General features: G+C 41.4%; 1 protein-coding gene across 1 annotated transcript in view; it reads right to left on the bottom strand.

Annotated features, from left to right (window-relative positions):
• MAP3K5 (mitogen-activated protein kinase kinase kinase 5) overlaps positions 1-19,108 on the bottom strand; it is a 159,621-nt gene that overhangs the window by 19,839 nt on the left and 120,674 nt on the right. The window contains exons 18-24 of the mRNA XM_083176623.1: positions 15,397-15,502; positions 13,590-13,747; positions 12,845-13,022; positions 9,330-9,350; positions 8,381-8,558; positions 6,162-6,330; positions 4,218-4,403 (exon numbers count right to left, since the gene is read on the bottom strand). Coding sequence (XP_083032749.1) covers positions 4,218-4,403; positions 6,162-6,330; positions 8,381-8,558; positions 9,330-9,350; positions 12,845-13,022; positions 13,590-13,747; positions 15,397-15,502 — 996 coding nt within the window. The remainder of the gene's footprint in view (positions 1-4,217; positions 4,404-6,161; positions 6,331-8,380; positions 8,559-9,329; positions 9,351-12,844; positions 13,023-13,589; positions 13,748-15,396; positions 15,503-19,108) is intronic.

The raw sequence follows: 19,108 nt of genomic DNA, 5'->3' as shown, positions 1-19,108 counted from the left end.
AACTACATTTACTGTATTTCTGGAAGATATATTTTTGGTGATTATTTACTTTGTTTTTCTTAAGGTTGTTTTTGGAGATTCAGGGGTAGATTTATTATGCTAGTCTCGCTTCACCACTTTTTTGTGGTGAAGCAGCCCCCCAGTTCGCCCAAATGTATTATTCCTTACGTTTTGGTTATGGGAGTACGTTATCCCCACCCGACGGGGATACGCTTTCTCCCATAACGGATGTGCGCTCCCCCCTGCTGCCAAGTACTGCGCATGTGCCGGATACCTTGTCTCGTGATGTGTACCTGGCGCACGCGCAGATACAGCCATCGGGCGGTGGGGACGTGCTGACGCTGAGGAGGGAAGCTGTTAGTGTGGCATTGTCTCCTCAGGGGCCTTTCTCCTCTGTCATACCCGGTGGCCTGCCCCTTCAGCTGCACTGCTCCCCCATCCCGTGCGGCCGGGTGCCCTGCGACTGCACGTACTCAGCGGGTGTCAGCCGGGAAGAGACACAATAAAGTTTTTTGAAATGAACAAAAAAAAATGTGACTTTGGACCAGCGACAGAAAAATCTATGTACAGGACATAATAGGAGGAGCGCGTGGCCAACTGGGACCTTAATAAATAAGGTATGAGCCAGGCTCACATTTGTCAATAACGTATAAACGTTAGCCTTCCTTCCCCATAGCACCGCACGCTCAACACCCACATCGCGGGTGTCAGATCAGGTGAAACGCATGGGGATAGCGCATATGCCCCTGATCAATTTTTAATAAATCTCCCCCTCATTTACTATTGGCAGCAGAGGCTTCAACCCCCCTGGTCTGCAGCTAACACCACACATTGCAGGGTTGGGGGCCTTCACTCACCTTAAAAGCTCACCTCCAGACTCTTATTAACCCTTTGAGTGCCAACATCTCTGTGAGAGATGTGCATCGCACAGATGTGTTATATACTTGCAAATAAAAAATGTTTTGTAAAACAAATAAATTGATAATTTCCTATATAAGGTAAATATTACAGGTCATTATGCTGTATACAAATGTTGACAACCTTTTTCCTTGACAAAGCCGCTGATACCGCGGAGGCGGGGAAACGAATCGGTGGCTCTATTCTATGAATGCATCAGAGGGATACCATACATAACGCAATTACGCCACAACATCTCAAGGCTACTCCGGATAAAGATGTACCACAAAGGTGATTCAGCACCAATGACTGGGAGGCCTGAGAAGTTACGGGTGTCATCTGTAGGGTATCCCTGTTATAAAGTGTCTGGCCAGACATATAAACTTGGACAGTTCTTAATATATCTCAGATCAATCAATACCTGCAAATCTCAATGGTTCTAAGCAAGTTTCACTACTAAACCGTCAATAGACTGCTTACTAACAAGTTGTTTCAGCTAAGCAAAGTCATTCTAATCCACTGACTATTATCAGTCTTCGGGAAAATGCATGCTTAACTAACATAATTAGCTTTTAATTAATATATTATTCATATGCTGCATATAGCCACAACCGGTTGTGCTTATTCCCCCTTGTTTATAACAATTGTTTTCTTTTTCTTTTATTACCCATGTATGTGTTTGATGTGATTTTATGATGTCATTTATTAGAGACAAATATTAATAAATGCCTTATTACTGATTAATTATCTCCCAGTTATTGCGCAGTTCTATTTTTCACATTTGTTTCTATATTATAAATACTGTGGTAAGACATTTACCAGCTCAATAGTTAACTGAGAAAAGTGTGTGCACAACATATTAATTAGATTTAGTTCTATCATACTGCAGACAGCCTGTGACAATGGTATAATAAAGGGTGCTACAATAAACCTACTGCTAATTTAGATCTGTAAGAACCAGGGCCAGACTGCTCATCTGGCAAATGACAGAAGTTCCGATCAGAGCTGGATTAAGCCTTCGGGAGGCCCGGGCACTTTAGAAAGGGGGGCCCCCTCCTACTTGTCATTACTTGATGAAAACTGCACGGGAGAATATTACACTTACAGAGTAAGAGCAGTATAAACTTGGTCAATGGTCAACTGCAGACACCGCATGAAAAGCCTGCGTTTGTCCCTCTGTAACTTACTCTGTAGGAGCCCTGACAGGCTCAGCACTGCTTCTGATTAAAAACCCTCCCATAACAAGGCAGCTGCTGCTGCTATCCTTCATGGGCCTGAGAAGCATATGATGAGCTCCACCAAGCAGAGCACAGCACAAGCCACTCAGCCTCTGACCTCTTGTGCAAAGTCTTATGGGACTTAGTCAACTCCCAGTAATGCACTGCACACTTGTGCAGTCAGTGTGCCTTGACTCCTTATGCTCAGCACCATTAATCATTGTCACATTGGCAGATAGGTGAAGCTGCCGCACTACCCCACTCCCATGCACAAAACCATTAGCTTAAATACATGCCAACCACAGGAGGCCCCTAGATAGAGGGGGGCCCAGGGGTACTGAGCCCTTGTGCCCCCATTATAATTCGATGACTTGACGGGAAGTTCCGGCCACAGACGGACCTGGGCTAGCTGAGAGAGACATGAGCATGTCATGCAGCCAGCCATAAGCTGTGAAGATGCCCTATTTTGTGTACACATGCACAAAAACATTCCAGTGTGTACGCACTATACAACGGACGTTGGTCTCTACTTCTGATCTTTGAACATGCAGGAATATTTGTAAATATCGCTAACAAACGCATACTCCATGGACAAAATAGTTAGCAAAATTGCCCATTGTGTTTGCACTATTTTGTTTGTCCAGGCGTTTAAAGCTGCCCATACACTACTACGAAGCATTGCAGCAGTGTATGACCATCCGATCCCCCTTGAGTGGCCTGGGACCTTCCCGGGCGACAGAATTGCAAAGGTGATACATCGCATTTGTTGTCCTTTCACATGCGATTTATCGCATGCAACCCTGTTCCCAGCGGCCGTGAGGGGCGTCCGAGTCAGAGGTTATACCTGCTTGAAGGTCCAACCTTCAAATCCAGTCCAATGCGCACTGGACAGCGCATCAGATCGGATGTCAGACCCATCCAATGTGGCCCGATTTCTCAGCCCGTTCCGGCAGGATCAGGTCAAACCATCCCATACTAGTGTACATTAATGATATTATATAGTTAACAAGTCATCTAATGTGTACCCAAGGTAAGAATAAGGAGTTAATTTACTAAGCTAACGAGCGAACAATTACTATGCTTGCACCTGCTTATTGGCATTACTGGGTGGATGCAGGTTGCACCTATGTTTACTCTTCCAGGGGTGCACCAAATTGCCAGCTCCAAAGGAGCCGAGTGCTGCGCTGCACTCCTGTCTCCTATCATAGTGTAGGAGCCAAGTGCTACTCTGTGCACCTGTCATAGTGTAGGAGACAGCAGTGCAGGCAGACAAGTCCAGCATCTCCAGAATGCTGGACATGCCCCAAAAGTGATGCAAATGTTGTTGGCCCATGAGGTCATTCCAATGAGACCACAACCTTTATTTGGTGGTGGTACTCTGGGTATCAACCTTTTACATGTACATAAAGATTTGACCTAAAAATGATCAGGTGAAATCTCTCTACCTTAGCTGATAACACATGCCACGGTTAGCCAACTTCATCCTGAGCTGACATTAACTAGCAAATAACATCTATGCCTTTTGCCATCAGGATGCAGTCCACACAGAACTCTAAGGCCCCGTACACACGGGGGAGATATATTGCTCAGCAATATATTGCTGAGCAATATATTGCTGAGTGTCTCTCCTGTTCATCAGCGACCAGAGATGGTCGCTGATAATCAGGAGACTCTGCTGGGGGAAGAGGCAGGGAAATAGCTGATCGCAGGAGCAAGCTCCTGCGACCAGCGACCATCAGGGGCTGCACACGCAGCACACACAAATCACAGGCAATATGTGCTGAAATTGCACCCGTGTGTACGCACCTTAAGTGGTGGAGGAAAAGTGATCCAAAGCAACATGCTTGGACACTACAGCGGATCACACAAACATACAGGAGGTGTCTATTTACACAAAACACACCTGGCAGCATTTACATAAATCAGCATAAGGTTGTTGCAGCTGCTAGTGCTTACCACACTAACCATAATCAGCCCTACAAATGCATTAAAAAAAAGTCAAAAACATAATATTTTGTTTTAACAGCCATTAATTCATAAATAGAGTACACATCATGGGATTGCTTTTATGATAAAGCTAGCCTTTGACATCTTTTTACTCACCGCATCCTGAAAACCAAAAAGTGCTACTTGCACCTGACTGATAGCATGACTATCAAAGTCCAGCTCCAGCTTCAGTTTTGATAGAGTAGAAGCAATGATCTTCCGGTCAGTAGACCTAACAAACTCCCGTAGGCTGGTCACCAGAGTTGTTACATGTTCCCACTTTAAGTTGGTTTCTTCTGCACCCTATTAAAATTATACACATACAATTTACCATCCCAGAAGGTAATAGCACATGCAATAGTAAGTCTCCCAATTATCTATGTAAATTAGTAAAACTATTTGTAAAAATCAGTGATGAGAGGATTGTAATAATTTGTAAATGCACAAGAAAAAGTAAATGAAAAAAGGTTTTAAAAGAATGGCAATACTATATAATTTATTTCTAAAACTATAATATTCTACAGTGACCTATAGAGAGAATATTTTGAATTCACACTAATTATTTAATTCATTAAATAGTGTGTCCCTTTCACATAAGAGCTTATGATCTATATTCCCTAACACATGCCCATTATAGTCACCAGCCAGGTAACATACTGGTATGTTTTTGGAGTAGTGGAGGAAAACCTAGGACCGTGAAAACCCCACAACAGCAGGGAACAACAAACTCCACACAAATAGAATCCTGGTCGGAGATTGAATTTTTTTAAATGGTAGTAACAAGTGCATGATTGAACAGAGAAGGAAAGATACCAGAGAGAGAGGTTACAGATTTTAGTTAAGCTTGGGATAAGCACAGGAGACAGAGCTTTACTGACTTGTAAGGGTATAGGATCATAAGGAGAGTTAGTAGAGTATGAAGAGGAGTAAAGTGTGGATACTACATACAAATGAGGAGAAAGTGGCAAAGGGCTCAGGAACGGAAGTAAATCACTGGCTGAGGCAGAGCATGCCATTTCATCTTGGATTTTAGCAATCTTATCCTTGAAGAAGTAAGCAAGCTCTTGCACACTGATATTGGCAGGTAGGGAGGGTGAAGGAGGGAAAAGTAGTGATTTAAATTTATTAAAAAGTTGCTTGGGGTTAGTGGCATGAGAAGAGATGAGAGAGATTGAAAATAAGTTTGTTTAGCAGTGTCCAGAGCATTACGATAGGACTGGTAGGTAGCCTTAAATGTGACAAAGTCACTTGGATTTTGAAATTTACACCACTGATGTTCAAATCTATGTGATAGTTTTTGCAGGTGTCTTGTTATTTTAGAGTGCCACCGTTGGCATCTAAGCCTATGTGGATTGTGAGGAGTAGCTGGAGCAGCTTCATCCAGGGCAGTTTGTAGAGTCTGGTTCAGGTGGGTTACAGCTGTCTCAGGACAGGCAAGTGTAGAAATGGGTGAGCGCAGTTGTTGCACAGAGGTAGTTGTTGAAAATCAATAACATTAGTATTTCTATGGGTTAGAAGAGGCTTGCATGATTTAGGTATTATAGAGTTTGGAGAAATTGAGGAGGTTGAGAAGGTAATAAGGTTGTGATCCGAGAGAGGGAATGGGGCATTAGTGTATTCAGAAACAGAGCATAGCCTAATGAATACAAGATCAAGGCAGCGTCCCTCCTTGTGAGTAGAGGAGTCAGACCTTTGGGAGAAGCCTAGAGAGGCATGAGGAGAAAGTGGGCTGTCAATAGTGATATTGACATCACTTATGATGATTGTGGAGATGTCAGAAGATGTTGGAGCCAGGCAGAGAAATCTTCCAGAAATTGATGTTTGGGAAGCTCAGGTGGGCGATAGATCGCTGCGACACGCAGAGAGAAAGGGGTGAAAACTCTGATAGAATGAACTTCAAATGATGTGAATGTGAGTGAAGGAACCAGTGGTAGGACTGTGTATGTGCACAACTTGGACAGTAATATACCTACCCCACATCCTTTACTATTACCAGGCCTGGAGGTGTGTGTGTGTGTGTGTGTGTCAATTACTAAAATGACAATGCCATTATAAGGTTACCTGGCTAAGTGTTGTCATCAGGTTCCTAACCACCGTGTCTTGGTCCTCGGTGAGAATCCGATGCAGGGTGGCTCTCCTTTCACTGTCCTTCTTCAACATGAAGAACCCAGAATCTCTTTCTTCAGGAGAAGGAGGAGCACTGTGATCTTCAAATTGCTCATCAGGGATCCTAATGTTAAATAAACAGCAGTAAATCAAATACGGGTGGCATCTTTTCATACTTGACCAGAAAAGATGAAGGAAATACATGTTAAACTGAAAATTGCACACTGTCTTTTATAAAGAAGGTTTAAAAAAAAAAAAGGCACTCCACCTCCAGTTGGAGGCTGCTGTCACACACTTGCAGTGTGCTGTGTTGAATAAACTACAGGGCTAGAAACCAAAACAATTTTGCAACCTGGTCAGTAGTTATTGCAGATGACTGGCCTTCAATCAACACCGTTTGTGAAATGTAAGGCTACAGTCAGTTTTTCTGAAAGATTTTCTATTTTTGTCCAAAATACATAGGTTCTGGGATAAGTTCCCCTATCTTTGTGTAAAAAAAAAAAAAAAAAAAAAAAAAAGCTGATTGGGATCTCAGATTTTCTTGATTTTAGGGCAACAGGGGCCTATGTAGCGATTTAGGGCATTTTATAAGCAGTCTCCCTAGATCGCTTCGAAAATGCCCTTACATCACTCCGTATGTAGGGGCCATAGCGATGTGCACAATTAATATCTAGCATGCTAGATATTAATCGTTCAGGGCCAGTGTTCTTCCTGGAGAAGACTGGCCCTGGCAAATCGCTGTGCTGAGCAGTGGTGGGCTGGGCTCAGGGTGCTTTCTGCCTCCCAGACCAGTGCAATTTAAGTGTTTGAGGGCTGCCTGACACATGCATAGGATGCTCTATGCTCTACGCCACCGATTTTGATTGTAAGCATCATGTCGGAAAAATCGCATCGATCGCATCGCATGCCAACCAAATCGCATGCGATGCACGCAATTTTTACATTGGAATCAATGTAAAATGGTCCCTGAGACCAGATTTTGCATTGATTTTAATGTAACATACCCCAAAACACCCCATTTTCATAGAAAACCCCCCCTGATGTTTCAAATGGCCCCCATTGTTAACGCCATCCCGGTATTGCCGCCAACCCGAAGCGTGGCGAGAGGCGGCGGTACACGTCCTCCGACCTTTTCATACCCCCACTATTCACGTCGGCGTGGTGTTGAGAATAGAAAGTGTGGCGAGCGCAGCGAGCCACCGAGCCCGAAGCGTGGCGAGCCCGGCGAGGGGGCGCGGATACCTTCACGCTTCGGGTTGGCGTCAATACCGGGGTGGCGTTAAAATTGGTGGGGCTTTAACCATACTTTTTACATATATTCAATGTGAAATGGGCCATATTGGCCCATTTAACATTGTCACCTATGTAAAATCGGGTTGATCGCATCGTGGGCCATTATAATGGCCCGCGATCGACGCGATCAACCCGATTTTCACTTTAAAATTAATTTAACATTGTTCCCTATGGGAAAATCGCGTTGATTGCGTCGGTCGCATCGGGGCCCCCTATTAGGGGCCGCGATCAATGCGATTTTCACTTTTACCGGCAATTGAGCTAGTTAAAGACAGAAAATCGGGTCCATCACATGCCTTAAGTACCTTAACTTAAAGTATGCGATGTACCCCGACGGGCGCCGTGCTAGGAAACAAGTACCACATGCTCTTGCTACCCATGCCGCTGTTCAGCTAGAGGCTTACAGCAGCAGGAGCTAACAAAAATGGCTGCCCCCATAGCAGGCTACAAAAAGATGTCCGCTGTACACCAGTGGATAGACAGGATTTCTTTTCCAGCAACCCAAGAGGCTAAAGAGTAAAATAGAGCGAGGGGCTTATTGGTAAATGTGCTATTTGAAGAGGAACAGCCTGAAAGAGACTTTCTGTAGCCCCTAGACTCGAAAAGATAAATATATATGTGTATGTATGTATGTATGTATGTATGTATGTATGTATGTCCATGTGTGGCCGGCACTTTGTTTAATGGAGAAAACCTGCATGCCCTCCTGGGAATGGCAATGAAGCTTCCTGAGATAGAATGGATGGCGGCACTCCCAATAATAGAATAATGACACGCACAAAGCACTCCTAAACCAACGTTTCAAATGTACAGTATTTCACATTTTTCGCCAAGATTTATGTGTCAGCTGAAGAAAAAACACTTTAACACTCAACACTCACCCAAGAAATAAACTTCTTTGAATTTTCACCTCCTTGTCGATGCAAGATTTAGCTCTGGTTTTAAATAAGAAAGGCTCTGATCTTAAGTCAGTGTCTGGTGACACTGATCCATAGTCACTGCTACTGCTTGCATCTTCCACCATCACCGGGACTGGCAATGATATACTTCTCAGATATTCTGCATAGGAAGAAGAAGTACAGATAAATAATTCTCTTTGTGACATTTATATGCATCTCAATATCACCTGTGGGTGGTTTTCAAGCCAATTTTTTTTGCGAATAAAATGGCAAAGTTTCGCCTATCAGTATTCAATCATGGATGTTTTTGCCCATTTTTGAGTACATTTTCGCTCATGCTATTTTTTTTTTTTTACAGCACAGGGATTGAATAGTTGAATCCCCCCCCACCCCCTCAAAAAAAAAAAATGGATGAAAAATGCTGATTTCTCACCAGCCCAAAAATTTACCATGGTTGAATACAAGTAATTTTAAGGAATTTAAGTCATTTAAAAAAAAAACATTCTTATATTACCCCTTTCAAACCACACTATCGACCTAGTTTATTGCTGTGTCACCAGCCTGGGTGGAGGCGCGACCCCGGGTCGAGCAACCCAGCATTTTAACTCTGCTCATGACCAGGGTTGAAATGGCTCTGACCCAGATTGCAGTGTAGTGTGAATGGGTAACCCGCGTTGAGCGACCCAAGTCCCATTCACTCTATTGGGGAGACAGCGATGTCAGCTTCTAGTGCTGCCTCCACCCCCGATGACATGCCACCACTCCACCCTGTCCTATGTGATGTCAGCAACCCAGCAATAAACTGGGTCGCACGAGGAGCTTACAGATTGCAAATGCCTGGGTATATATATAAGAAAAATCAGTTTGCTTTCCACATTCCTAGTTTGTACTGCTATATAGTACTGTTGTCTATAATATTAGAGTGTCTTACCATTTGATCCCGGAGAGAGGGCTGTAAAAAAAAATAAACAAAATAAATTAAACATGTGCAATAAAACCGCTTTCATATATCCCCAGTCCCTCCTTTTCTCCATCCCTCTTAATTATCTTCCCACTAGTTGAGGAGTCTCCCTCTCTCTCACCTCCCATCCCTGTACCCTCTGTCCTCTCTCTCTTTTCTCCGAACCAAATCCCTATTTTTCCAAATCTACCATTTTAAGTACATACCTGAATAAAGTTCTTGGTCCCTCAAATGACGTTATCTAGACTTTGTCTTATAGACCTGTTAACTGGACCACTCATCCATGAACAAATTGTACTAATAATTACTACTTTTGTTTAAGTCTTTACTTGGTTTGTGTGTACTGTTTGAAAAATCCAATAAAAATTTTTTCTCAAAAAAAAAAAAAAAAATACGCTTTCATACACAATTATACAATGAGGAATCATGCTTAAGACAAACATATAATACAGTCCCCCCCACACACACATAGCCTTCACCCCTAACAGCATTAAAATCAGCCATATCCTTTGTGTAAAAGAACCTGTTGAAATCAGATGAATCTCTGCATAGGTTCACCTCTGAATAGCCCGCATTTACATCTCAGACAAGGAACACTTGTCTGAGATGTAAATGATTTTAAATCACCCGTACTTGCTCATAGTTATATACTCAGGCTTAGATGCATGTACAGTTGCAAGTTCTGACCTGATTTAGTTATGCAATGCCTAGAAATACTAAAAACTAGCAGATTCAACTATGGGTCAACTGGGGTTTGCACTAGCCAATAAAAATAGTGGTGTACAACACATGCAGTCATTGTATGTTTTAGTTTCTGTTTTCCACTCATTCAGTGATATAGGAATATTGGTAGGTCTGACATATCTTATATATACTGGCGTTCTAGACATATCTTCAGCTTATTCTGAATGAACTGACTTCTCTTCTCATCAAGGTAACCAGCATTCTACATACTTGGTCAGGGCTGCAGATGATTCTACCCTCTATCCTAGATTGATTTGATATTGTCATAGGTAACTCTTAGGGCAGTATTCAATGAGAAAAATTCGCTGTGATTTCTGGAGAGTTTGTGCTTTTCACGCGGTGGAGAGCCACCCTATTCAATGTGAAATATTCTCCGTCTTTCTAAGTGATTCTCGCCGTCTCTCTCCGTGTAGAAATTCTCCATCTTTTGATGGAGAGCAGGAATGTGAACTTTTAAACTAAAAGGGTGTTTTTTTTAATTTTGGTGTCAAAAAATCTGTTTTTTTTTTTCTGTGAAGGGCCATGTTATTTTTATTCATGTGCCTATAGCACATGAATATATATTTAATTTTAAAAAAAAATATTTTTTTACATTTTTTTTTTTTTTTGTACACAGTGCAGCCAGCAGGGGGCCGGAGCGCTCGAGCTGCTCATTAGATATTCATATATTCACTGCACCCGATGCACGTTCGGGTACAGTGAATACTGGGTCCCCCGCTGGCTATAGGGGGGGCAGCCTGTGCTGCCTGGGTCCAGGGGAGCCCTGCTCCCCACCCCATATCCCCTGCAGCAGCCAAGAGAGACTTTAATCTCTCTTGGCTGCTACGTCCCCTGGCTCCCTGACAGCTCCCTGCCGCGGACGCTCGTCCGCTGCAGGGGTTAAGACTCGCCGCGAGTGGCGGCGAGTCTTTAACACGTTGAATAGGGGGAGCAGGAGGCTCCGGAACACGGAGAGTGCATGGCGAGAGAAAAAATCTCTCGCCATGCACGGAGAATATTTTACATTGAATACTGCCCTTAGTGACACATGCTATCTTGGAATGCATGGATGTTTATGTAAGCAACTTTTATTACCATTCATTGTAGTAGGGGGTTGGGATTGGGAGGGGCGAGTCCAATTCTACCGCTTTCAGACCGCACTCTAGACCCGGGTTATTGCCGTGTTCTTACGGCCCCAACACGGGTCAAGGTGCGGTCTGAAAAGGCCACCACGGGTCGAGCAACACGGGTGTTCAACCCTGGTAATGACCAGGATTAAACACGGCTATGACCCGTGTCAAGTGCAGTGTGAACGGGTGCCTGGGTCGAGCGACCCGTGTCCCGTTCACAGTATGGAGGAGGCAGCACTGTCAGCTCCAAGTACTGCCTCCTCCCGAGCCCCCGATGATGCGCAGCCGCCCAGCTCCACCCCTTGTGACGTCACCGACTCGGCAATATGCCGTGTCGGAACTTTCAGACCGCATTGCCGTGTTGCTCTGGGGATGGGAACCGTGTCCTAATCCCGTGTGCAACACGGCATTTGCGGTCTGAAAGTAGTATTAATGAGTGCAGATGCATTTAAAGATCAGTACATAGGCTGTGGGCCGAATAGGCTGTGTGCATGGTTTAGCTGTGTGCATAATAGTTTTGAAGTGCATCATTTTTAAAGTGCGGCATAATTTAACTGTCGCGTTATACTGGCGTTACACTGAAGTGAAACAGAAGGACAGAAATAACAACTGAGAAAACCAAAGACTACTTTGAGTGAGTTCAATTCATTCTCACAACATACTACTCCTGGCTACTTAATCTGGCTATTCAACCATAATATTATCATTTTTACAGCTGAAAACAACTTTTACTATCACTTCTTAATGCTTGTATTTGCACTGTCAGTTTTGAAAATGCCAAGCTGTACCTCTAATGACTTCACCTCACCTGCTCTTCCATTGATAGGTGTCCCCCAAAATTTTATTCTGGGCCCTCTTCTTCTCTGTCTCTACATGTCCTATCTGGGTGAGCTTATTTTCTCACTCAACTTCCACTATCACATCTATGCTGATAATACTGAAATCTACCACTCCTTTCCTGATCACTCTCCCTCTATCCTCACTCATATCTCCAACTGTACCTCTGCTGTCTACTCTTGGATGACCCAGCGCTTTTTTAGACTTAAAATATCAAGGACTAGGTGGCCATACACATGCAGATTTATCTGCAGATCTGGCTGGTTAGAACAAAAACCTGGCTATGGATGAGAGCAAAGGACAGATGACCATTTGCTTGGAAATGCTGGAAAACTGACAAACTGTCACTCATCCATAACAACGTTATTGTTCCAACCAGCCAGATCTGAAGATAAATCTTACTAGTGTATGGGCACTTTAAGCTGACCCTTCCCACCCTCTTGCATAAAACCTAACCATCTCTCACCCTAACCTACTGTTTATTCCCATTTCTTTCCCTTCTGTGTCACCCCTGTCTGTCTAACCCTCCCCTTTAGAATGTAAGCTCTCATGAGCAGGGCCCTCTCTCCTTTTGTGCCTTTCTTAGAATATATAAACCACTGCCACCCTGATGATTGCTTCAGTTTCCTGTCCCCTGATGCAACTATCCATATTTACCATGTACTTGTCCTAAACTGTCTTGGGCTGTATTCGTTATGTGTTTTTGCTCAGAACTATGCTTTGTAAAGCGCTGCGTAATTTGTATGCGCTATATAATAAACTGTTAATAAATAAATAAATAGGTCTGTTCGTTACCCGATAGCTTAAGCTGGGACTTTCGTTTTCTACTGGAGACCTTCAAGAAATCATCCATAAGTAACTCATCAGCAGTGGCACGTTTCACCGGGTCTGGCTCAAAACACCGCAGTAGAAAAGCCTTCGCCTCTGCGGACATGGATTCAGGTATTTCTGGATGGATTTTAAACATGCCGACCTGTGGTGCAGAAAACATTATGATACAATAAAATAACCAGATCTGCAGAAGATTTAAGAATGTTTTTGAAAACCACCCCATCCAAGTGATATCACTTACTATTGGGCGACCCAAAAATGCAGATTAAGTATTTTTAACCATCTTAAAATAAACTGGGTATGTCAGCGCAAACAGGACCGCATGCCCATTAAAAGCTGATCGAAACGGGAAGATGGTAATTCACATGCTCAGAATATCCAGTCACTTGATGGCTGCATTCTGCTAGTGTACATTTATTTGGAATATAGCAGGTTAGGGGCGTTTGGCCCAAGGATACAAATAACATGCTGAGAAGAATAGGTGAATTTTTATTTAATGAAATGAAGTAATGGTGTCTTATTAATACCTCAATATGTTATAAGCAATTTGACCCAAACTGTACAAACTAATTAATCTGACCCAAAATGTACAAACTTTCTTATAGTGGTTCATAAACTGGGTGCCACAGGTTGGTGGTCCAGGACCAAATCAATAGGATAGGGAAACCAGTGCTATATATATATAATCAGAAGCTTAAGATAACTTTACTTTGAACATGGCAGCTTGTGGTTCTCCTAGTTCATAAAAAGGAGGTTTTCCTGTAGCCATTTCTATTACTGTGCAGCCCAGGGACCAAATATCTGCAGGTTTTCCATATCCTCTTGGTCCTTTATCTATTATTTCTGGAGCCATGTACTGTAGAGTGCCTGAAAAACAACACTGCATCAATTTACACATGGTGACTTATATAATCACTGTATATTGACCAACCGAAGCAACAGGACCACTGAACACAATTAATAACAGCAATATTTTCAAACATACATGTCATGGTTTTTGAGCTGATCAGAACAAAGGATCCATTCAAGTAGTTTTCACACATTGACCTTCCCATAATTCTCATAACAAGTAAGTTAATTAAATCACTAAATGGGAATTATTGTATTTTGAATGCACACTTTTTATATATTAATTGACACAATAAAAGCATATCAAAACCATTGGTGCATACATGATCTCCCCAAACCTTGCAGGCAGGATTAAGGACCAAATGGTCCCGGTGTTCAAAATGATTAAATGCCTATTGTGATAAGCAGAGGAGGTGTGGCCAGTGCTGTATGGGTGTGGTCAGACACAAGTGGGATTGTACACAATGATTTCTTGCTGAACGTGTGGCCAGCTGCATGGCTGATATGTATATGTATAATCTGTATTTAGTCAGTTCTCAGCCCTAGTAGATGGATGAGATAGATCATATCCTGGATAGGTATACGCCAGCTTATGGTTGATAATACTAATACAGATCTAATAGAAAATCGAATCAAAAGCAAATTGATGTGTGTGTACAGGGCTTAAATCTTATTCTGGTCAAATTAGACTTTTTACTGCCTAGAAACATATAGATTTTACAATTATTACAAACTGTATTTTTGTTTTACTAAAACTTAGTACATAGATATGTAAATGACGCTTTCACTAACACGTGGATCCAGTTCCACTTCTGACTGATGTTTCTATACTGTATATTCATTTATCAGGACATAACTGGGAATAACCCCAGCAGCAATAAATTAAAAAGGGAATATAATTATCACGCCAAAAATATTTAAATACTTCCACCTCCATATACTTCATTATTGTCTTTTGTATTACAAAACTAAGAAGATTTATTTTAATCCCTTTTAAAACTGGATGTGTTTTAGATCTCTAAAGGTGCCCATACACGGTGCATTTTGCGGGTGCTCCCACACACATCCCATCACACAGTTCAAAAAGTATGTGCTGTGCATACTTTTTGAACTAGGTTGCGATGCGATCTAGACCAAAATGCATACAATGATCGTACCATGTATGGGCACCTTGAGATCTAATCAATTGTATTGGTATTGAAGGGATTTACTTTTTCCTTTCTTAATCCATTCAACTATATTTGTACTTGTTAGTTGTTTATGTGTGGGTACTTTAAGCTACATGTTGGCAATCCTGCTATTTATGTCACCACATGCTGATTCTAATACAGCAACTCCAATAGCAGATAGGTCTGAATCAATATTCAAGGAAATGTTGCAAACAATGAAACAACTATAAACTAGTAGCAGAAGAATATAAGGCAGGCCACATGAACATTAGTCAGGCAGTGCATTGTCCCACCTTGTCTCTGCTTACAAGTCTCTTATAAAACCATACCAACAAGTTTTGTTCTAAAGAAAAAGAAGCGTGACTTGATGCTTAATATATGGAATTTGGTCACATATGCTAACAATTGGAACAGGTAAGGTGTATTTATCAATTAAATTAATTTTCTTATTATGAATTTTGGAATTTGCTGTCATAAACAATTGCCATTCATCCTTACCAGTAAATGTTTCCGTATTTGGGTTGATACCAGCAAGCCTCTTGGATGTACCAAAGTCAGAGATTTTCAGAACACCGCTATATGTGTTTATTAACACATTATCACCCTAAAGCAGACAGAAGAATGTGAATTAGTCCCATAGTGTGGGAAGATTTATTTATTGATTATTTATTACCAGTTATTTATATAGCACACCCATATTCCACAGCGCTTCTCAGAGAATATTTGAACATTCGCATCAGTCCCTGCCCCATTGGAGCTTACAATCTATATTCCCTACCACATGTACACGCACACAGACATTCTAGGGTTAATTTTTGTTAGGAGCCAAATAATCTACCAGTATATTTTTGGATTGTGGCAGGAAACCGGAGTACCCTGAGGAAACCCACGCAAGCATGGGGAGAATATACAAACTCCGCACAGTTAGGGCCATGGTAAGAAACAAACCCATGACCTCAGTGCTGTGAGGCAGTAATGCTAACCATTACACCATCCGTGCTGTCCTATAATTATATAGTAAGAACAGCTTACAAAATGAGAAATGGATTCAACCAAAAATAAGTAGTTTATGGGGGTATTAAATCTTCGGAAATATTTCCTGACAGGAAACTCACCAATTTCCCGACATTAGCACTCACCAATTCAATGCTGCCTTTAATAACAGCATTGAAGGGTGTCAATTTACGGACTTTACTGTCTGATCAGGACGTTCAGACAGTTGGAATCCCAGATTGAATGCCCCCTATGTTGGCACCCATTATACCCATTGTCTACTTGGAGAGGTGAACTATTCCCATGGTCAAATATCTATTATATTAATTCTTACTACAACAAATACTGTGTCATTTCACATTTATCAAGGGTAAATCAACACTTTCACAATGGTGTAATGAATATTTCTGTGAAAATGTGTCAGGTCAACCAAGCATCACTCCTTACCAGTGTTTGGTTCTTAAATCATATACAACACAATTCATGACTTACAGTGCACCTATCATGAACCTAGGTCCTGTTCAGTATCACCAACCCATTGTGTAGTGGGCTATGAAGGGGTATTCAATATGTACGGATTTTTCGGTCAGTCTGAAAATCTGCACTTCTTGCAGATTTTCAATCAAAGCCGATTCATTCCAAGTGACTATTTTTAGACTGCCAAAAAAAAAACACGTGTATCGGGGAATTACTTGCTGTTCCATGTGTTTTCAACTATTTTCCCTGGATGCAGATTCGACTTCGAACAAATCTGAACTGGCATAAGTGGAAAAACCCTATTAAATTTGTATGTCTGGATTTTTCAGCTAGCCAACAATGGTGTCCCCAAGTTGGCTGACAGAACATAGAAACTTTGTAAATAACCACAAGATACAGGAGCTACCCCCAGTGGTATAAAAAGTAAAGTATCATGTACACCGAGCAGTAAGGTTATTTTCGCAACGATACTAAAAATTGCTTGTTAAAGCATTGATTTGAACTTTGATAACACATTTAGATGGAGTAAATGAAGTGTATGAAGTAGCCAGCTTGCATATTATTTATTTAGTTTCTTATATAATGCAGCATATTCTATTGTGTTTAACAACTGGAAACATTGATAAAACAGGGTAGTAAAAAACCGACAGAGGTAGGAGGGCCCTGCTTGCAGGCTTACAAGCTACAGTATCCTTATATCTTGCTGTTTAGGTAGAACAGTAAAACTGTGACTTAGACACAGCGTTTCAGAAGAAACAAGAAAAAGATTGTCCCTGGTGTGGTGCACCTGTTACAAAAATAATGATACAATAATATTTAACTTTTAATTCTTTATCTAAAAACTTGCGAAATATAAAAAACACAGATAACACTAAATAAGAGTGATAGACAAAAAGATAGAATAGGTGTGTTAAAAAAAGGTGGCTGGATGGCGACACACTGTCGTCTGTTCTAATTCAATTCAAATATGGGTGTATCCTCACACTAGTCTATCACTCTTTGTCTATCCTTGTCTATCACTCTTATTTAGTGTTATCTGTGTTTTTTATATTTCGCAAGTTTTTAGATAAAGAATTAAAAGTTAAATATTATTGTATCATTATTTTTGTAACAGGTGCACCACACCAGGGACAATCTTTTTCTTGTTTCTTCTGAAACGCTGTGTCTGTATACATTTTTGTTGTCCAGTGGTAGCACACCTCCCAAGTCTATACTATAGACATAGTACTTTACTAATTACTCACGGGGGGTCCTAGTAATGTCCCTTTAATATCAGAGGACAGTCCTGTGCGAGTGACAAACACCCCTGTCTCTAAAACTGTGACTTACTTGCATTACAGGGAAGTATTTTATCTGATGCAATACACACATAACTCATTACCGGTTACCAATGTTAAAAAAGATTACAAATTTTTTTAATAACTAGAACAAAACTTGAATTGATCTATGGCAACAAGTTTATTCCTTTGAAGAAACACTACGTCATAAGTGCTTCTGAGCAGGAGAAGCAATATACAATTGTATATATATATTTCAATATACACTGCAGGTAATAATTAACCATACTCTTTTAGAGAGAGCATGTCTAATCTAAAAAGCTAGGCTGGGTTATTTAATTAGGAAGAAAGCCCTTGAGAGGTCATGAACGTAAAATATGCTTTATCCTATAAAACGTAAAAGGGAGAGGTTGTAAGTCTTAAATCTGTTACTGTATAGTTAAATCAAGCATCTGTAACTGATCACTATTAAACATTTTCAAATATTCATGAGATTGTAATGCGCCTTCTCCAGCCCACTAGGCTCAGCATTTTCCATACATATACTAGTATCAGGTACAAGCATGTGAGCATTTCTAATATGAGAGGTATATTGAAACATTTCCCATAAATAAGTATTTTTTTTTCACAAAAAAATACATATGTCCACACCTTTATGTATAGCTGGTAGCACAATTATCTAATTTAATCGCTGGTCCCTCAATGTTCCCATTGCAGGTTCTCCTGTTGTTTAAATAGACTAGAAAATATCCCACTATCATAAACTAGCTTGGTGGGGGTTTAGCAGGTTATTCAATGTTTTTTTGTAGCAAATACCTTACATTGGGGATGTAGTGTAAATCCCGGCAGCCAGGATCCCGGCGTTCAAAATCCCAACGCCGGAATCCCGACACTTTCTCCCTCCGAGGGTGTCCACGACACCCCCGGAGGGAGAATAAATTAGTGTGCCGAGCGTAGCGAGGCACCGGGCCCGCTGCGTGGCGAGCGCAGCGAGCCCTCAAGGGGGGGGTGTGTGTGTGGGTGATCCATGACCCCCCCTTGTCGGGATTTTGAACACAGGGATCCCGACCGCCGCGATTTAATACTGAATCCTACATTGGAATAGTCCCTGAATTGGGCAGCTTTGAGGGAGTTATTTTGTGGCTGCATTATGGGGTAATGTTGGGCCATGTTTAACCCTTTAAGTCCCAACATTTGTGAGATAGGTGCAATATAACTGTTTAAAAAGGACGGTGCCTCTAACATTTGTTATAGAAATTTAAATAAAAAATGTTGCGTTAAACAAAGATTATATTTCCTACATAAAAAAGGTACATTACAGGTCATTTTGATGAATAAAAAAATTTGTGTAGCAATTTAACACCTATTTTGACAATTCACTTAGCACTCGAAGGGGTATATTCAAGGGATGTCTGATCCATTCCGAAATTAATTTTGACGGAATGAATCCGGCATCCATTATT

Source organism: Crinia signifera, chromosome 3 (assembly GCF_055691185.1).
Source record: "Crinia signifera chromosome 3, ASM5569118v1, whole genome shotgun sequence".
Classification (NCBI taxonomy): Eukaryota; Metazoa; Chordata; class Amphibia; order Anura; family Myobatrachidae; genus Crinia; species Crinia signifera.
The sequence above is the reverse complement of the archived record's forward strand: the minus strand, read 5'-3'. Positions and strand labels throughout refer to the sequence as shown.